The sequence below is a fragment of the Antechinus flavipes genome, chromosome 2 (genome assembly GCF_016432865.1).
Source record: "Antechinus flavipes isolate AdamAnt ecotype Samford, QLD, Australia chromosome 2, AdamAnt_v2, whole genome shotgun sequence".
NCBI classification, from domain to species: domain Eukaryota; kingdom Metazoa; phylum Chordata; class Mammalia; order Dasyuromorphia; family Dasyuridae; genus Antechinus; species Antechinus flavipes.
Genome location: NC_067399.1, coordinates 593,384,867 through 593,406,085, shown reverse-complemented (window position 1 = coordinate 593,406,085; position 21,219 = coordinate 593,384,867). Strand labels below are relative to the sequence as shown.

Here is a 21,219-nt window from a genome sequence, read left to right as displayed (position 1 = left end):
AACAAAACCCCAATTAGTTCAATTGCATGTATATGTTGGAGGTGGCCAGGGCAGCTTAGAGGGGGTGGAAATTTTTCTGGCTTGTTCAGGAATGCTATATAAAGACCACTGCTGACTTTGCACTGTTACTAACTTACTGAAGATAACCAGCTTGGTCCTTGAGGATTATTTCTTGTAGCAGGGCTTATGTAAGACGTTCTCTTTACTATGGAAATAGGAACAGATATGAGGCGCAGATCAAGTGGCCGTGAGGAAGATGAGGAAGAGCTTCAGAGACGCAGGCAACTTCAAGAAGAGCAGCTGTTGAAGGTTTGTCTTCTGGAAGATTGCCTTATTGCTTTCATTAAATTCTTTCAGAAATTTCCTGAGATGTGTGTACAGTTCACTAGAAAACAATTTAGGCTTCATTCACGTTTATTTTTCCATTCCCACCAAATAGCTCAACTCAGGTCTGGGACAATTGATACTGAAGGAAGAAATGGAAAAGGAGACTCGGGAAAGGACTTCCCTTTCAGCAAGCCGATATGATTCACCACTAAATTCATGTGAGTAGCACTTCCACAGACTTCCTTAAATTGGGCTTTGGGTCTATATGAATGTATTTTGTCTTTCATCTAAGTCAACATAACATTACCATTTGATAAAACAGTAGTTTTTCTGAGACAGAAAAGTATAAACTGCATGATTTATGTTTCCCTAGAAATGTCCATTCATCTGAAATCTCCTTTTACCAATTGTTCTGTTCTTCCAACTATTTCCTTATCTTTGTAGTTCCAACCAGTTCTCAAGTTCAGTGTTCTTGCTCTCATTGTTTTTCAAGGCTAAGCTGTATCTGAGAAAGTGAGACCTACTGAACTGTTTAATTGGACAGGTCACATCACAACATCCGCATTACATTCAAGAAATTCACCAGAATGGCAGAGAGTTTGGGGTCTTTAATATAACAAATTGAAATCAAGTTCTCAGTAATCAGGACCCATCTCAGGCAGGTATAAGAGAAGTTTCAAGAAGAAAAAATGCTGTTCTCTTTTTCTACTTTCTCCCTCTCTTCTATACTCTTCCCTTTATGAAACTGCTTTCCCAGAAATCCAGCTGTGATTACTCACATATTTTCATCATACATTCACTCTCCTCCTCTTGAAGCCAGAAGAAACTGCAAATTGATAATGGTATTCTGTATTTGCTCTTTTCGTGCTGTTTGAATTCCCTATTATTTGAATAGGTGTGGTATTTTTATTTTGTTTTGTTTTGTTTTTTTGTCTTGGGGGGATATGAATTATTTTATGCTAATTCACATTATGCAAATTTACATAAAGTGAGAATTTTATATACATATATCTACACACACGTACTTCACAAGATACCCCAAGTCTACATGCAATTTGATCTATTAAAGCTTACTAACGTTCTTATCTTTTTTTTTTAATGGCAACATTTAACATTGTTAGCTATGGCCTCTTACTGGATACTTTCTACTCCCTTATCTTTTGACACACAATCTCCTGATTTTCCCCCTATCTCTATAGTTTATCCTTTCTACAACTACTGACTCTTCCTTTTTTTTATGAGTCCTCATAGAAGTCCTCGTCTCTAAATTTTTACATTCTTTGCCTTGTCGATCTCATTTAATCCATGACTTCAGTTATCACTGCTAATGAGAATACATGTGAGAAATTATATTTACATATTCAAGATCTATTAGATCTGCATCATATTTGCAATGGAATTCTTTAAAACTTGGCCAGTATAAATAGGACTGAAACAAAAATTCCCCCTTTGGCTACTGTTATTAAACAGTTATAGAAATATACTAAGGGTATATTCAAAGAAGACAAAATTATTCCTATTTAATGGTGATGTGATGCTATACTTAAAAAACCCTCAAAATTCAAACACAATTGAAATAATCCTTAGCTTTAGCATACAAAATAAATCAAAAAATTATCAATATATTATAAATCATTGATATATTTTTCCACATATAGCTTATTTGTACATATTTATTTGCTTGTTCTCCTGCATTAGATTGTGAGCTCCTTGGGGACAGGAAATTTTTTGCCTGTCCAGGACTTAGTGCATTGCCATGCACATAGTAGGTATTTAAAAGTATTGACTACTAATAAAAACAATAAAAATACAGTAATTTACAAAATCCTGTTCAGAATAACTATAAAATGAATAAAGTATCTTTTGCTACACCAAATTACTAAGAGGATATTTCATGGACAGCTGTACATTATTCTCAACTTTTCACTTTCCTACTCCCTATACCCAGTGCTACCAAGATCTGTTAATTTTGCCTTCATAACATCTTTCACATATGTCCCCTTTTCTCCTCTGACATTACCACCACCCAAATGCAAATCCCATCAACTTACACCTGGAGTATTAAAATAACCTGCTGGCTGGTCTCTTTGCCACAAGTTTCTCCCTATTCCATTCCATCCTTTCCTTGCTATGAAGTGATCTTTCTAAAGTCCATGTCTGACCACATCACACACCCACACACACACATATGCATACATACACACCCCAACCCAATAAACTCCACTATCTCCATTTTCCCTCCAGGATCATATACAAAATACTGTTTGCCATTCAAAGCCCTTCATAATCTGCCCCATTCCTCGCCATTCCAGTCTTCTTACACTTTACACTTCCCAAGATAATCTGCAATTCAAGAACATTGGTTTTCTTGCTATCCCTCAAACAAGACACTGTGTCTCCTGATCCCAAACCTGGAATGCTCTCTCTTTTCATCTCTTTCTCCTATGTTCTCTGGCTTTCTTCAAGTCCCAGATAATATCTCACCTTCTCTAGGAAGCCTTTCCTTATCTCCCTTCTAGTTCCTTCCCTCTATTGAATATCTCCAATATGTCTACATATTATTGTTTATATACTGTCTCCGCCATTTGACTATGAGGCTCTTTAGAGCAAGAAAAGTCTTTTTTCTTTTCTTTGTTAGCCCAAGTGCTTACTACAATGCTTGGTATAAAGTAGTCATTTAATAAATATTTGCTGTTTGACTGCTGTGGATAGTGTTATACTTGGAAAACCAGAGTTAAAATTCCATCTCAAATACTTACTAATTGTGTGACTCCAGAAAAGTAACTTAACCTCTTTCAGACTCATTTTTCTCATCTGCAAGATGAAGATAATAATGATACCTACATATTCTCCTTTTGAGGCCCTGATGAGATAACAGATCTAAAACACTTGGCAACCCTTAAATTACTGTAGAACTGCCAGCAATTTATTATAATGATGGTGATGGAACTAGGCAAGACAGTAAATTCATTTGAGTGGACAAATGGTAGTAAATCTCAAGTGAAATAAGGAGAAAAGAACAAATGAAGGAGACATAGCTTTATTAGACTTTAAATAGAAGGTAACAGTCATGGAAACATTTTGGTACTAGTTTAGAAAAATAAACAGAAAATTTATAAGTACAACAGACTAGATGAGCAAGAAAGAAGTGATTAAAAAATGGGTAGCGTTTGATGAACCCAACCTACCTTATCTAATTTGATTCTCTCCAGGCACTCCAAAAATCCACTCTAATCAGATTATTTTCTATTCCTCGAATCAATGCTGCATTCTTCTCTATCTGATTTCCTCATGCCATTCCTTGATCTTAAAACACTTCTATCTTCATCATATTTAATCTATTAAGATTACAGCCATAGTTTGAAACTGTTGAGATCCTTTCAAATCCCAACTGTGCCATCTACTGAGTGAGCTAATCCCCTCCTAGCTTTGTGCCATCTGCAGATTTGATAGGCATATTATTTATGCCTTTATCTAAGTCATTCATAGATATGTTAAACCTCACAAGGCCAGAGTTTTCTAAGAAACTCCTACCTCTTCATTTTAGGAGTGGGTAAGGATTCAGAGAAGTTAGGTAATTTATCTCAATTCACAATTCTAATAAGTAAAAATAAATAATCATGGATTCAAACCCAGATCTTCTGATTATTGGTTTAGTCAGTGTTTTTTACCTTGCTTGAATATATCTGTGGATCTCTTGTCTCTTTATTTTGCTCACTGTGATCAAATAAATCACAAATACTTGACCATCTTATGACTTCTTCTTTTTGTTCATCTCTATCTATAAAGCCTCTAGAGACACTCTTCTCTATTTGTGTTTTGTATGTCCCAGGGCAATCTTAGGGCTTGCTGCCTCAATCTCCCTTTATTCTAGTGTCTTTCCTCTATTAATCATATCCTATTTATCTTATATATAGCTTGTCCATCTATATAGTTATTTATATGATGTCTCTCTCAATAGACGAGCTCTTCAAGGGCAGGAACTGTCTTTTACCATTCTTTGTATCCCTAACACTTAGCACAGTGCCTAGCATAAAGCAAACACTTATTAGACTGACATACTTTCTATCTATCTTTTTTTTTGTTGTTGTTGTTGTTGCATGACTAGCCTTTCTTTTCTACTCATCTCTGACTCTTCTCACCTATCATAATTGGGAATGTGCCACAGTCTTTTTATGCTCACAATGGGAGTTTCTGTTGCCCTTTGTGGCTCATGTAATTATAATTATTATAAGATTTTGATGTTCTATGAATCATAGCCTTTCAGGGTTATATTGAGATTAAAAAAAAAAGATAGGATCTTATAGTAGGGAATAGTTTGGGTGTTATTGAAACAACTTCACATTTTTCCAAATGCCATCCAGACTAATATTGTCCTCCAGCTCAATTCTGAACCTAATCTATTACCCAGCTACAATAGCTGTTCAGAATATGTTAATTGATAGACTATCTCAGAGGTTTGGAAATTATACTTTTAAAAATCTACAATTATATAACCACAGACACATAGCTGTCCATTTTTGGTGAAGCAGCCATCTTTTTGGAGGTGAAAAGGATGGTAGCAATCATCACATGTGTTGCCATTGTCCTGCTATTGTCACAATTTAATCCTAGATCTTCCTTGATTTCAAATCCAGAACTCTATGCACAACATCATTATGCCTTTCCATTACTCAGTCATTCATTAAACTTTTAGTAAGTGCTTATTACCTACAGATCATCACATATGGAGTAATATAAGAGAAATACAAAGATTTGTCCCCTGCCTTCATGGAGTTTACAGAATAAAGGGATCAGACATCACACAAATAACTAAATGAACAAAATCACACAATCAGCCCACTAAAGAGTTGTGAAACACAGGTTTAACACAGACACTGATACAATATGTCCATCATGGTGTGTCAAACATGTTCTGTCTTAGTTCAAGAAGTAAATTACTCCATGAGGAGTAGCATCTTTATCTCTCAGAAGTACTTAGTCACACTCTCTCCAGAACTTGATTAACACCATTCTTTTATTTATTTTCTGTTTTAATTTTCCCAATCACATATAAAAACAATTAATATTCAATTTTTAAATTTTTTTAGTTCCAAATTCTCTCCCTCTCTCTTTGCCCCACCACCACCACCACCATTGAGAAGGCAAGAATCAATTTTATATAGATTATACATGTGAAGAAATGTAAAATATATTTCCATGTTATTCATGTTAGCATGACTTGAACTGGACACCAAAATCCCTGAGCCATAAAACAGAACATTATTGAAGGTACTTGCTAAAAGAAATCTTAGAGCCCAGGTAGTCTCTCTCCTCTTGTGTCATGAACTCCTTTAAGTCTGATGAAGCCCATGGACCCCTTCTCAACATAAAATAAAATTAATAAAAAATAAAGAAATCAGTTGTTGAAATACTTTTATTAAAATATTTAAGTCTTTTTTCTAAGACTCAGGTTAAAAACCTTTGAACTACTTTCTCCTGTCATTAGAGCAACAATAATAAATCACCTGTGCTTTTATGTTACTTTCCCTTAATTTTTTGCTTTTATAGGTTATCAAGTGACAACTCTGTTTGAAAGTGTCTTACAATTGACCTTTGTAGTCAGATTATTTAGCAGACAATTGAAGTCTATAGTGATTCAATCATTTCTCTACCCTAAGAAGAAAAGCACATTTCTTTTGAATTCTGTTTATGTGTTTGTCCAAACTGAAAACCTTTAAATCTTATTTAAATTCCTTACATTTTTCTTCTTGTTTTTTTCTTCTTATTTAGCTCTACATACTTCATCTAAAACCTCCTCCCTCCCTGGTTATGGAAAAAATGGCCTACACAGAGTAAGTAAAATTTCTCTAGTTTTCCAGAGACAATGTTAATTATTTCTTGTCTTGAAGGTTGATGGTTCAGATCAATCCAGTAATCATTTATTGAGCACCAGCTATGTGAAACACTCTCTAATAGGTTTTGAGGAAACAAAACCAAAACAAAACAGTCTTGCTCTCCTTGAATTTTAGCTTAAATTGCTATGCAGTATTATTTTAATGCATCTTTGTGAGTAGTTAAAAATAATTTTAAAATTTTATTAATATCTTTTGTTTCTCTACTGTTTTCCCATATATATCCACATATACATATTAAACCTTCCCTTGTGACAACAATAAAAAAAAAAAAAGTAAAACCACTTGACCATGGACTGTACCTGATAGTATTTGCAGCATTCTCTTCCTCACTCCCCACTCCTTGTTCTCCCTCTCAACCTAGTCCTTAAAGCTAAACTAAGAGTAGGGAATTGGCTTGAATCGTCTATCCTGAATGATAAGACTAGTCATTACCATCATTGTTGTTCAGCTGCCTTTTTTGTCTGGCTTTCATTTTCATTGTTATAACCATTGTATGTAATGATTTTTAAATTGCTGTGATCCTGAAAGCCTATTAGATCTACCTTGACTCTAAAACCTGGAGAAATTTCATTACTGAGAAAAGAAAAGAATGTTAGACTTCCACAGGAAGTTCTATGTAAAGAGAAGAAATCAAACATTCCTTTTATAAATATTTTTATAATTAGCAAGCAAGCACTGAACAAAGAAATGCCATGTTATTACACTCTCCTGACATGAATAAAGGATGGATGTTAAACAGTTCCAATTGTGAAACTAAGAAAATATATTTTTCCTTGTGACTAAGATCATTCATCTACCAAACATCATGGTTAGATTTCTTTTTACAGTCAGTAAGATTTCAAAGTGTGAGGAGAGTAAGACAAGTAGAAAAATGAAGATGGTCTTAATTTGTGAGGTATTCTTTTGAATTCAATCTCCCTTTCCTCTTTTTACCTCTTTCTCTGAAATATTACCATAAGATATTGTCTCATATATGTTTTTCCCCCCATTGCAGCCCGTTTCTACTGATTTTGCCCAATACAATAGCTATGGTGATGTCAGTGGTGGGGTTCGAGGTAAGCCTTCCTACAATAAGTATTTTCTGATATCTGTGGTTAGCTGTCATTCATACTTTTCCCCTTGGGGAATAGTTATTGGAATATAAAATTTTATTATAGAGAAATTGTTTTTGTTCTCTAAATAGTAAGGCATAATACATAGTGAGCTGACCTTAAAGTCAGGAAACTTTGGGCTCAAGTCTTACTTCTGATGTACTCTATTAGTCTCTGGACTGATCTGTTAACTTCTCAGAAATTCATACACCTTTCTAAAACTATAAGTTGCAGATCAAGTATTATCTGCATTGGTAAAGAAAAAGCCCTCACCAGGAGTTTTTCATATGAATGAAATCATAGGCCAAGTTTAAAATATAGCTTTCATATGCATACATAATATATATGTATGTGTGTAATCATGTATGCCTTAGATTATGTAATACCAAACATTTTATATTTGTAATAAGTTGATTGAGAGAGAAAAATAAACATTATTTTGGATTTGGTTGAAATTATAAGGGGTGAATTTTATTATCATTTTCTTTGGTTTTGGAATTGTACACATGTGTTTGTGTTGGGATGTTTTCTACTCGCGACAGATTATAAAAGCAAGAATTAGCATATGGATAATAACATTTTTATCTCTGTTAGCTAGTAAAACTAATACAGAAAAAAAATCCTTAGAAATGCTAATAGTATCAAGTGATGAAAACAAATTTGTTGGAATTTAGGTTGAAATATATTCTTTCTGTTAACTAGTTCACATTTTTCTGTTCTTATTCTAATGATATTTCCTTTTCTTTTCCAGATTTCCAGGTACAGAGTGATTTTTCTTCCTCTGTGATAACATAAATACACCAGCCATCCTCCTATCCAACTGTGAAATGGTCCTTCCTGAAACAATTTTTGTTAATGAGATATTATTTTCTATTTGTCTACATGATTGAACCTAATCTTCAGTCTGTACTGGCAGAAGATAGTTGTAACTAATGCCACAGTGTATCTTGGTAGTAAGTCACATATCAGATAAAGTAAAATAAAGGTTACATGTTTCTTCCTGTGGAAAGCCCCCACCAGTGATAAAATGTGTAAGCAATGAGTATCCATCCTTCTTATTTTAGTGATAATACTTGGCATCTCAATCTGGGGTCACTGGGCTTCCTCTCCATTGGCAAGTTCCAACAAAAAGAAGTTCAAGGGGCTCCCTTACTTTTTATTCCATGAACCCTGTTATCCTGTGAATTTCCAATCTCTCACCATTCATATATGTCTATAAACCAAGAAATAGCTCATTTTTTAGCCCACAAAGGACATCTTTGAATTTTACTTTCTAGGAGCAGTTTGCTTTCATGACAACACTTATTCTCAGAGTCCAGACTTTCTAACATAGAGATGAGATATAAATAGAAAAAAAAAAAAAAAAAAAACAAGGGAATGTGACATCAAAATCATAGTTCTAAAATGCATTTGCTATCTTATGTGGAATGCAAGGCAGCAAAGTAACCTACTTCTCCTACTCACTACATTGTGCCTTTGAGCAACCCATTTCCCCCTTCTCTGGATCTGGGTTTGGTTTTTTGTTTGTTTGTTTGTTTTTGTCTTTTAAATTATATGATTGGATGAGGTATTTTCAGAGGTCCCTCCCAGCCTTACCATTCTGCTCTTTGGTGATTCTGTGTGGATGAAGGGTGTTGTGAAGTGGATAGAGCACTGGACTGGGAATCAAGAGGATCAAATTAAAATTCCACTCTAGACACTTACTAATTGTATGTCTTTAGGCAAACCACTTAACCTCTTTGTGCCTCAGTTTTATAATTTGTAAAATTAGTGAGCTGAACACAGTGACCTCAAATATCTCTTCGAGCTCTAAATCTGTGCTCATATGAGATCTGAATTCACAGGTCTCATACCTTGCAGATCTTAACAAATGCTTGTTAATTAACAGGAAAATGTTAGAAGTATGATTCTCATGGAAGCACAAGATGGTTGGCTAGCTCCTCCTATAGGTAATTTAGAACATCAATACTTTTTTTTTTTAATTAAGGGAATTAGATTCTGTTTCTTGAAATTCTTTATTGAATTGATATTGAATATCTTTAAAGACAGGATCTTTGGGATATGAGCAGAAAAATGGAAGAGACATATCCATAGTCACTTTTTTTTTTTAATGGTAGCTGAGATTTTCTTGGTGTAAACTAGCAGTGAGATTTTAAGAGTGAGAGAAGGAACTTGAGACATAAAACTCTCTTGCATTTTCACTATGCCTTGCATATGTTACTCTTTATATCATCTTATACCTCTGTGTCTGGTATAGACCCTCCCTGATGGCCACGTACCTGGAATGCGAATGGACAGAGGAGTGTCCATGCCTAATATGTTGGAGCCAAAGGTAAATGTAGATATCATAGACTTTTCTTTGAGACACTGAGTTTTAATAAAAATTAAAAGTTAAGAAAAATATTTTAAAAACCTTCAGTATTCTAATCTTCTTACTCTTCACCGTGCACAAAATCTACTCTGTACCATACTTTCTTAAAGAATGGGCTTTGTCCCCAAATTATCTTATTCTAGATTTTAAGTCCCTTAGCAGTATGCATCATGTCTTATTTATCTTTGACCACTGCGCTATACATAATAGTCACTTAAGTGTCATAAAAATTTTAAATAAATGAGTGAAAAAGCACTATACTATTTACAAATCTGATTTTATCTAGTGAATAATTTTAAGCACTTGCCATATGCTTCTAGGAAATCTACTAGACTACATATTATAAGCTGATACTGTTACCTCCTAAGAGGCATTTGTTTAGTAAACAATTGGCTGACCCTTTCATCTGCAACAGTGTCAGAATTAAATAGTCATTTTAATGTAAAGTCCTGAGTGATAAAACAAGATATCCAACTTGAGAACAAGTCCTACTGTTACCTTGAAATACCAATAAGGCAGCATTGTATCCCTTGCCTAGTCAAGGGGAAACAGTATCTAGGAAATTCCATCTTTGAGAGAATCTTCTTTCCAGCAAAACTAAGACTAGTTACAGGTTCTCCATAAAAAATTAGTTTTCCAGAATGGCAAAAATTTGTGATGCAGACAAAAAAATGTGTAGTATTTATTTTTTTAACCCCTCTTACTACTATCCTATCACCAGTTGAGGAGAAAGACGACTGAAATCAAAGTAAGTTTGATGGAATGTTGATTATCAGTTGGCACGCTTAGAAAGTCTTTATACTTCAATATTTGGCACATATAGTAAGCATTTAAGTACTTGTTGACTGAATCGGCTATTCCTTCTAAAAGATTCATTCACAAAGTTAATCCACCCCCAAATGAAAAGCAAAAGCCAGGTTCTGAAACATTGCTTCTGCCCTTATATGCATTTCCAGATTCAGATATTATTAACTATTTTTTTCTTCACTGTTGAATTTTGTCTTGATATTCCCTCAGTGAGTTTTGTTGTAACCAGGCCTTTACAAGCCGTTCCAAATACTGAATTTAAAGTGCAACAAAAATAAAGACTCAGACCTGAACTAAAGAATAAAGTCATTTTCAATTTTTCAGTTATTTGCTTCTATAATAAATTTTCTTACTGAAGAGAAAAAATGGAAAATGAAACTAAGATGCTTTATCTAATTTGGAGGTTTTAAAAACTACAATTGGCATTAAGCTTTGTCACTTTTAATTATACAAACAATATGAAAATACTAACTCTGCTGTGGTCCATTTTCAAAATTTCTGAAGCTAGCAAAGAAATGAGTAACACTAGTGAAATTATATTGCTCTGTTCCATTTGGAGGAGGAGGAAGGCTATTCCAAGGATATTCATGTGAAACCGAGTATACCTACAATGATTTCATTACTGAAAATAAAACCTTATTACTATACACTAGTAATAGAAAAGCTCACTTCCTGGGTTAAAAATAAGGGCATACAATTTTAAGTATGGAGAGGTAAAACAGATACCTAGCCTCTTGCAGTAAAAATTAAACTTCTTTTTTCTTAATGTAACTGTTAACAGATTTTCCCATATGAAATGCTCATGGTGACCAACAGAGGGCGGAATAAAATACTAAGAGATGTAGACAGAACCAGACTTGAGGTAAGAACAAGTTTCCTTGTTACTATTTGATTTTTTTTTTCCTTCTCATCATCTTCTCTTCCTTTTCTTCTCCCCCACCCTGTTCCCATCTAAAAGCAAAAACAAAGCAAAACAAAAATCTTAGCTGTTTAGCAAAAGAGAAAAAATAGTGTTCTGCAATTTGCAGGTGATTCTAAAATTTGGAAGAAAATTGCAATTTTCAGGTAAGGTTTCAAGAAAACCTATGTATGTTGGCAGAAAAGTTTGCAATTTTTCTCTGCCTGAGGGAAGGCATCTGTGTAAAGCAAACTGTCTTCCATGAAGTAGCAGTTGATCAACAGGCATTAGAAAGTATCTACCCTGTGTCATGTGCTGTACTAGGCACCAGAAATACAAGATCAAAAAATAAAGCTGTCCTCTCATCAGTTTGGTGAACCTGGACACCAGCTCCTCAGCAGCAGTATCATCCTAAGTTTCACAAACGTCTTACTAGCTATTTTTAGACTAAATAATCTAATGCACAGGTAGAAGCAAAAATCACCCTGCATTACAGATTCTATAAGAAAACCAGCATGAAGGGCTAAAATAAAACTACAAACTTCTATAATAACATTACCCAGGCCACTAGAATTTTCTTTAGTGACAGAGGAGGGGATACCAGTCTAGTGTTTTTATATGAGCACCTAGAACTGAGCCTTGTTCATTTCTCTCTTGCCCAGCGCCATTTGGCACCTGAAGTGTTTCGAGAAATATTTGGAATGTCAATACAGGAGTTTGACAAGTTACCTCTTTGGAGACGCAACGATATGAAGAAAAAAGCAAAACTCTTCTAAGTCACATATGCCCACCAATTTGAAAAGTTAATGAAGATGCTGCATAGGATATAGTATTAAACAATGGCCACGTTTGATTGGAGAACTTACAAACTACTTCTCCACAGCAACAACAAAAAGGGAAAAATCTGATTGAGGCACCCATGATCTAAGCATTGGCCTAACAACAGCAACACTTGCCAAGAAGCAATGGGGTGGAACTTTATATGTTCCAAACTTGACAGTAGTTTTCATGTGTGACCTTTTTACATTATCTTATGTACATGATTTGAGCCACTTTCTTATTTTGTTTCCCTTTAACTGTTGTCCAAAATACAACAGACTTTATTGGTTAAGCCAGGAAGTGCCCTTAAGATGCTGAATGGGGGGAAAAGTAGTTATAATAACTCCAAAAAATGATTATACACATTACAGTACTGTGGTTAAGGGAAAAAACCCCAACAACCTGTGTAACATATCCAAATGGTAACATTAATCATATTGCACAAATATTTCTTAATTGGCTTCATTTAAAAATGCCCATTCTGTAGCTGTAGTAGAAATGAAAGAGGCAGACACCTGAGTAAACTACTCCATTGGGCTGCTTACCAATGGAATGATTTTAAATGTGCTCCTCGCTCTCTGCTGCATACATTTGCTAGAATGTGGTTGGTGAATTTCTGTGCTTTTGTAAACAGCATTTCTCCCTCTTCACTTTCTTTTTTTTTTCTTTTTGCTTCAGATAATTTAGCTTAAACTTAACCTACCCAGCAAAGGCAAGTAGCAAACCTGAACCCAGCTTGCAAAAAGAGAGGAAGGAAAGCTCTCCTTCAGATTGACCTGGGTTACATTCTTTTTGAGGGACCCATACCACCAAGTTGCCCCAGGAAGCACACCATGTTATAGAAAATAACATTTCATGTTCTTTTGCCAATGCAAATGTGCTAGCCTGGCATCTTCCATATAGTATGTGACGCATAGCATATATCAAGCTGAAGGTCATTTCAACCATAGTCTAAGGAAGGATATGTTTTCTCTCTTTCATCTTTGTAATTGCAAAACAGAGAGCTTCGAATTTACTCAATTAAAGGTGAGAAAGAGGAAGTTGGCTTTCTTTTGTGTCTTATACTATTGAAGTCAAGGTTTACTGAATAGAATTTTTTAATCATGTGCTTCAAAAAGCTCATTTCTGCGTGAATGTTCTGCTTTTTGAAGGATATATCAATGAAATGTGCAGGGAGACAGCTCATTTCTATGGAAGGATGAGTCCACTTTTCTATCCCCTGGTGAAAAGCAAGATGAGCTATAGAGCCTTTTTATCTTATATTGGCACATGGAAGCCTCTTTCTAATGATGCACTGATATTATTACCCATCTCTTGCTTTAAGTGACATCCAAATTCTGACTGCAGAGCAAAAAAACTTAAGATAACTTTGTAACTTAACAGATCAAACCATTCGCCCTTGATGTTCAAAGTCTTGTAAGAGGAGATTATATATATCTTAAAATGGGATTCTAGAGATCCCCTTGAAACTTAAATACAACTTAGTCAAACTACCTGATCACCTTTGACCACTCACACTGAACAAGAGCCATTCAAATTTGGCTCATTGCCCCTGGCCTCCACTGAAACCACTGGTGCAGAAGTCAAAACATAACTTTGAAGGTTCCTATAGAATATGTTTTGAGTTGCTCTGCAAAAATGCCATTTTTGGCAAAAGAATAGTTTCTTCTCTTGACACCATTTTGGGAATAATATTAGTTGTCTGTCATACAGCCTATGGTGAAAATAAGTAGATTTGTTTTCCAAATGGGCACTGTTTGTAAGGTTACAAGGGGAAGTATTATGTGGGTACAACACATTTAATTGTCCTAGGTGCTATAATAGGGAGTAGAATCCATGTATAGTGGTCTTTTTTTATTTACTAACCTAGTTGAAGCCATCTATTTTATTGTACCTTCAGAATCATGAAGTGAATATTCAAGGACCGTTCTTGCATATATGTATCTATATGTGTATGTATGTATATCTTAAATCTACTAAATTGTTTAACAAATTGTTCCCATGGTAGTCATACTGGTTTGTTTTTTTTTTTTTTAATGAAAACTTTTGCCTTCGTTTTTGTCCCTTGAAGCATTCAGTGCTTTATTACCTACTGTGGTGAGAATGTCTATTTCTGTCGTCTCTCTGAACTCTCCTATGACTGCACCCCTTGCCAAAATCCTTTTTCATACTTTATTGTCTCGTGATCTTCTCTGGCAAAGCAAGCTGTCTAGTGTTTTGTGCTCTTTCATAGTTCTACATGGCTTTTTTTTTTTTTTAATAGGAGGAATGTATTCCCAAAGTTTAGCCATCAAAATAAATGAGGAAACCTACTTGAGTAAAATTCCAATCCTTTGACTTTCATATTATTTTTCATCTAATGAGGAAAATAGTGGCTCTTAATAATTTTATTTTCTTATCACTTATAACATAAAAATGTACTTGCAAGCCAAATAATTGTACATTTAGAAAAGAAAAAGAAAAATTAAGGTGCCTGGAAACTGTAGGCATAAATAAGTAGTTTGAACTTTGGACCATGTAGGTAAGATGTTATAGAATCACAAAATGTGCGAGTTCGAGGGAACCTTTGATAACATCTAATCCAGGCTTTTCATTGGATAGATTAGAAACTGAAACTCCTAAAAGATTGTATGGCTTGTCCAATACCACACAACTTGCTGAAATTGGCAAGTTAAACTAAGACAAGAACCCAAAACATCTCAGACTTCATGTTCTTTCTTCTGAATGATACTGCCATTGTATGGTGTTTATTTTAGGTAGATCCTACATCCAGACCTGAAAAGTCATTTTCCATCTCATTCATTTGCTACTGATAATATTAACTAGAGCAGAACACACTCCCACATACATAACATGTGCGCACACACACACACACACACACACACACAAATTACCTGCCAAAGAACTTGATAGGAGCCTCCTATCTTTAGGCAAGGCTGCCCTTTGACCTAGAGAGTGAAAGGCTTAGAAACCTAAACCTTCCTGATAATAAAATGCATTTTAGGCTAGGGATCTAATAAAATTACTATAGGGTGGGAATGGGGCCAGTCTAGTTTATGTAACTGCCACATCATATGTGTGGACTTATCAGTTTCATTAAAAAATCAGTCTAGCATGCACACCTTCAAGACACCCAGGCCACAATATAGAATGCAGCTGGGCTCTGTTAAAAGCAAACCCTGTATTGTCTATGACACTATTTATATAATATGTAAATTAGGGGTAAATATTCACTTTACAAAAAAAAAGTTTGATATTAGATGCATTTAATTGTCAACTTTCCTTGATTTGTTTTCAAAATATTCTTAGATTTATGACCATCTGATCAACATACACCTTTTCAGGAATGCATCTATTATGCAAAGTGAGGCGTACTTTAGAAGTGAATCACTAACTAAATTGTATGGTTCTTTTAAATGAACTTAAGAAGGTTCAGAGTAAGACTTAGTCTTCCTTACCAATGGTGTCTTTTAAAACAGATTACAATGACTGGAAGAGTGTTAGAAGACTGCAGCAATATATTTGTTTCTTTTTTTAGCTTGGGACTAGTTGTGAAGTGCTCTTAATATTTTTTTTCTGCATTGAGCTCTGTTGAATCACCTCTTCCTCAAAGTATCAAAGGAACAGTGCTAAAATTGGCAAATTAATAAGATGTGAGAAATAATTCTGTGTCTTTGATGTTCCCTGGTCACCTTCACTCAGAAGACTATATGTTTCAAATTGGTTTTCTTCTGATACAGGAGTTGTGGCCATTATCTTGTGACTACTCTCATCCCTTAGAATGGTGAGGTCAGTCATCTTTACCAGCAATTTATGGCAGATTGGCTGGTAATGTTTATAAAACTTTAATCCTATTTCATGACTCTTTGAAGCAAATACTTTTTCTAAAGAATTGCTTCTCTTGGATACTGTTAAGTTTTTGCAAGTTTGAAAAATTCAAGTCACTTTTGATTAGATAGATCTTTCTAAAACCTATTTGAGACAACACCTTGTCATCATTTAAATTAGGAGAATGGCAGGCAACTTTTCCAGGCTGTATGCTTTTGTATACATTTTCCTTATCAACAAGAAGGATGCTGAAAAGAAAATAAATTTCATGTCACCAACCTATCTGTACCATTTGTGGGAAATATGTCTGGAGCAAATCCAGTTTTTACAAATCACTTACTCTTTTTCATCAGTGCTTGTTTACTCTGTACTCAATTGCTTTTTCTGTATATTTGATACCTGGATATTGTCTTTGCTCTCTTTTTCTTCCCATACATTTAAAAAAAATGCAGTGTGGTTCTTTCTGTGGAAATGGGCATTTTGTTTTAAAAACCCATATGCTGCTTATTGCTGTGAAATTGTCTGTGTTCCCTTACAAAAACATCTCTAATATAGTTATAAAGAGTTTTTATTATTTCTAATATAAAGAAAATTATTTTGGTCAGAATAATTCTGCCCGTAATAAGAACTACTGGATATCTTGTAGTGAAAGAACGATCATTTGAGGAGGAGAGGGTACAAAAGCAAGCAATCATTGCTTTCTCAGACACTGTCCAAGAGGCAATAGGTAAAACCAAAAATCATTCTTTACCCCATAGTTTGAATTTTAACTTGTCCCAGTTTGATTTATGATTAAACTCATCAAGCAGATTTAGATAGAAACATTCCTTGAAATAACTAATATATATGCAGTTCTAAATTCAAGTGCTTATTTTAAGATACTTCAGGTCTTTGGAAAATGATAGCTACCATTATACAACATTCTTTTCTAATGTGTCTCCCAGAACTGTTAATGAACCATGTTTTAAAAGTCAACATTCAAAATGATTGCAATCCCTCTATTACAATTTTTTTCTGGAAGTAAGACAAGGATATAGTTAAACTTTGTTCTACCCATGGAAATGAATTTGTTATTCTTAATATAAATGTCCAGTAATGTATGTGATTTCTGTAAGTTGCTGAAAAATCTGTGCATGAGAGCCTTTAAAAATGACTTCTATTTTGGTTTTCTTTTTTTTTTTTTAAGATTTAAGGAATTTTTTTCCCCATTTCTCTCTTCCTGCTTCCAAAAATATTCAAACAAGTATTTGAAAGACTTCCTTTTGGGGAAAAAAAAGAAAAAAGAAAGAAAGAAATGTGTGTTGTGTCTCCTGTGAAAGTGAATTATTTGTCTGCCCACTGAGTACTCAATGCTTGTATGCAGAGTGAAGAGTCAGCCTGCCATTCTCTGGGTTGCTGTTCTGTACAATTACTGATCTTCTCCACTTTTCCTGTTGCAAGCAGCACATATTGCACTCCTATGCCCCTGTAATCTGCATCACTGTTGTACTCAGAACAAGTCAATGAATAAAGTTTTGTGCTTTATTCTTAAATACGGATGGACTTTGTTTTATTTCTCTTTTGGTCATTTCCCTCAAAGGGGCTATTGTTTGGTGGAAGGATGGATTCCAGACACACTAAAGTCTTCCTTCTGCAGAATTCTAAGACAAACACAACTCCCAAATCCATTGATGTTTGAGACACAAGAGACATAGAAAGAGATAACAGAATGTTAGAGCAGAGAAAGAGCCTTGAGAGAACTAAGTCTAGCTTCCTTTTTTTACAGATGAAGAATATGAAACTCATAGAGGGAAGTCACTTTCCCAAAGCCATGTACTAGTAAATGAGAGAGCTGAACTCAGACCTGGTTAGGATAAATGAGACAAGAACAACCCAAATATCATCAGCAATCACTTAGATTCCAAATGGATTCTCACTTTTCATCTTCAAAAATTGCTAGTAATGCAAATTGATCTTAAAAGTGTGTCATGCATACTTCCTCCCTCCCCCAGAAAGCTAGTTGTTAAACAATTATTATCATATTCCTGTTCTAAAGTGTCTTCTTGTTGAAAACTATGGTTCTTTCCTCTCAAGGTAAATATGAATTCTTAGAATGGAGACTAAGGGGAGGAATTAATTGCTATAGAAATTATTTCCTCTTTGGTGTGTCATCTGACTTTTCAGAGTCTGTTTACCACAGACCACCTGCCTGCCACCTCAAAAGGTGAATTATGTCTAGACGAGTGACCAACTGTCCCATTTCCATTCAAGATTGAAATAAATAAAGTAACAGCTGAATTGAGCATAGGAAATTTTCTACAATGAGAGTTTGAATTTGGGGGAGGGGGAATTGATGATGTCCTGGGTCACAGAATTGGCAGAAAAAGCCTGAAGTACTGATAAGATTACTTTCTAAGGCAACCAGGGAAAGGTACTGCTATGGATCAGCTTGACATTACAGGCCTATTCCCTGTGGAGTTCTTGGACCTTACTGTATCCAATTAGATGACAAACTCTGAGGTTAAATTTTCCCTATAAATCTACTCATGGCCCATGCCGTCTTTGCTGAATCCCTTTTGGATTAGCCCACCTTGGCACTCTGCTTTGTAATGTCTTCCCCCTTCCATCATGCTCAAGGTGGAGCTTACCCCACTCCCTTACCACAGGCCTCATAGTGTCCAACTATATGTTCTCCCAACTCTATTTCATATTTATTACTCCTGTTTTCTACTGTACCTATGAATTTTGTCTATAATCTCTTAGCCTAAATAAATATCCCTTTTGGCAAAGAGAATGGCAATTATGAATTCATCATAAACCAAGTCCCAACATTTGGTGCCAGTTGCTCTTCTCAATCTCAACATTTGGTGCTGAACCTCAAACACATCAGAAGGTCCTCAGAGTCCTGATTAGAGCAGCATGGTATAGATAATTGGAACTAAAGCAAGTATCTAAATTCAAATCCTGCCTCAGATACACTGTAACTCTGGGTAAATCACTTAACCTCTCTCCAGCTGGACACAACGATCTTTAAGTCCATTCCAGATCTGAAGCTAAAAATTCTATGATCCTGTTATTATCTCTGAATCCAGTACATTCTGATAAGAGTAAGCACTGAGAAAAAGGCTCTAGTCCTAGAGAAAGGAACAATTTGCTCACTTGGTTCTTCTATTTCTGGGAGTTCAATGGTCCATGTACTTTCTAGCTTAATCCATGTAACAGAAAGCTCCCAGAGCTTGGTGATTTCTGTTTAGCAAGGTACTTTTCTTGCCCTACTTCCCATCAAAGAGGCAGTGCCATCCACACTGCTCCATCAACTCCATCCTCCTTTGACTACATTCTCTATCTTGGTAGTATGAGGAATCCTATGTGTTCTACTTATAAATCCTAGCACAACAAATATAGAGCTGAAAGGGGCTTTTAAGGTGCTATCTAGTCCAACCCCTTTGTTTTATAGATGAGGAAGCTGAGCTCCAGAACCAAGGTGTACTGACTTTGGAATGAGAACCCAGAACCCAGATTCAAATCCTGCCTTTGTTTCCTTACCTAAGTAACTCAGCCAACAGCCTCCTTGGATATCCATTAGGTCATTTACATCAAGAGGAGCTTCGCTCAGGGGGCCCCTTGAAGTCTCTGAAGTTCTAAATCAACCCTAAGTGACTTGTCCAAGGTCACAGGAAACAAGGTAGACGTTACAAAGAGACAACTTTACGACTGATATCAGGAAAAACTTCCTAACACTTAGAGGTGTCCCAGAATGGAATGGCCTGCATTGAGAAGTGGTGGGTTTCCCCAACTTGGGGATCTTCAAGAAGACACTGAATGACCATTGGTTGGATATGTTATAGGGGGACTTCTTTCCAATGGGGTGAATAGATGGCCACTAAAGTCCCTTTCCACTCTTAAGTTTTGCCATTTAGCTGTGCAAACAGCTTGTAAGAAATAGAGGATTGCCAAGTTTGGGGAATATTGGTCAGTATTGATGACTATAGAATGAGGTCAGGGGAGGGGTAAGACGCAAGTTGGTAGCATATGCTAGAACTACCCAGTAAAGTGCCTTAAAGGCCAGTGGGAGTTTGTGTTCCATTCTATAGTCAAGAGGGGGCCCCTGAAACTTCTTAAGCAGAGCATGTAGGTGGAGGATAGATTGGGGAAGGGACCAATTGGTCAGGAGATCAATGAGGAAAGTATTATAATAGTGCATTACCGGACACTTCTGAAGTTCCACGGCCCAAGTTTCTGACATAGTGACTGGCATAAAGACAGGGCCATCTCTGAAAAGTCAGTAAATGTCTTTCTATTAGCAACATACATGTAAATCTTAGATTCCTGGCCTATTTAACAAGTCCATGATGAAACAAGATCCAAGGTAAGTACTGTTATTTAAAGGAGAAAAGAAGCCCTTTAGTGAAAACAGCAAGAATATTGGGAGCAGATAAATGTCTGTCTGAAATCAAAGAATATTATATAAAATGTAAACACCTTGAGGGCAGGGATTTCTGTCTCCATCTCCAGCCCCTAGTTCCCACAGTGCCTAGTACATAAATAAGTACTTAATAAATGCTGCCTCAACTCCCTCCCCTTTTCAATCTATCCCACACACAGCTGCCATTAATTTTCCTAAAACAGACATCTGATCATGATATAGCTCTACTTAATAAACTCCAGTTGTTCCCTATTACCATTAGGATAAAATGGAAATTCTGTTTATTTTTATTTTTTAATTAAAAATGCTTTCTTGATAAAAAAAAAAGAGAGAGAGAGAGAGAGAGAGAGAGCCTTTAGTGAGTCATAATCTTTTTCTTTTTAAATAGTATTTTATTTTTCAAATTACATGTAAAGGCAATTTCAATATTCATTTTTATACCAATTTTGAGTTCCAAGTTTTTCTCACCTCTTTCTACAAAGACATCAAGAAATCTGATATAGGTTATATATGTGAAATCATGTAAAATATTTTTCCACATTAGTCATCTTGAAGGAAAAAAACAGAACAAAAAGGAAGAAAGATGTGGACAACATTTTCCAAAATGAATCTTTTGGTATTGTCTTAGGTCATTGTACTGCTGAGAAGAGCTAAATCTGTCAAAGTTGATCATCCCATGATGTTGCTTTTACTATAAAATGTTCACTTCACTCAGCATCAGCTCATGTAAATCTTTTGAAAATCTCTATTTAACATTTAAAGTCCCTAAAAACTGG

General features: G+C 35.2%; 1 protein-coding gene across 12 annotated transcripts in view; it reads left to right on the top strand.

Annotated features, from left to right (window-relative positions):
• Positions 1 to 17,570, top strand: part of ABLIM1 (actin binding LIM protein 1) — a 297,172-nt gene extending 279,602 nt beyond the window's left edge. For 10 of the 12 annotated variants that reach the window (XM_051981486.1, XM_051981481.1, XM_051981489.1 and 7 more), the window contains 5 exons: positions 218 to 309; positions 440 to 545; positions 6,100 to 6,161; positions 7,219 to 7,279; positions 8,067 to 8,324. In XM_051981486.1, the coding sequence (XP_051837446.1) occupies positions 218 to 309; positions 440 to 545; positions 6,100 to 6,161; positions 7,219 to 7,279; positions 8,067 to 8,110 (365 nt within the window). In that variant the 3' untranslated portion in view covers positions 8,111 to 8,324. Of the gene's footprint in view, positions 1 to 217; positions 310 to 439; positions 546 to 6,099; positions 6,162 to 7,218; positions 7,280 to 8,066; positions 8,325 to 9,572; positions 9,648 to 11,274; positions 11,356 to 12,053 lie in introns of those variants that run through there. The other 2 variants (XM_051981492.1, XM_051981491.1) reach the window with 1 other exon arrangement.
• Positions 17,571 to 21,219: the final 3,649 nt, after the last annotated feature.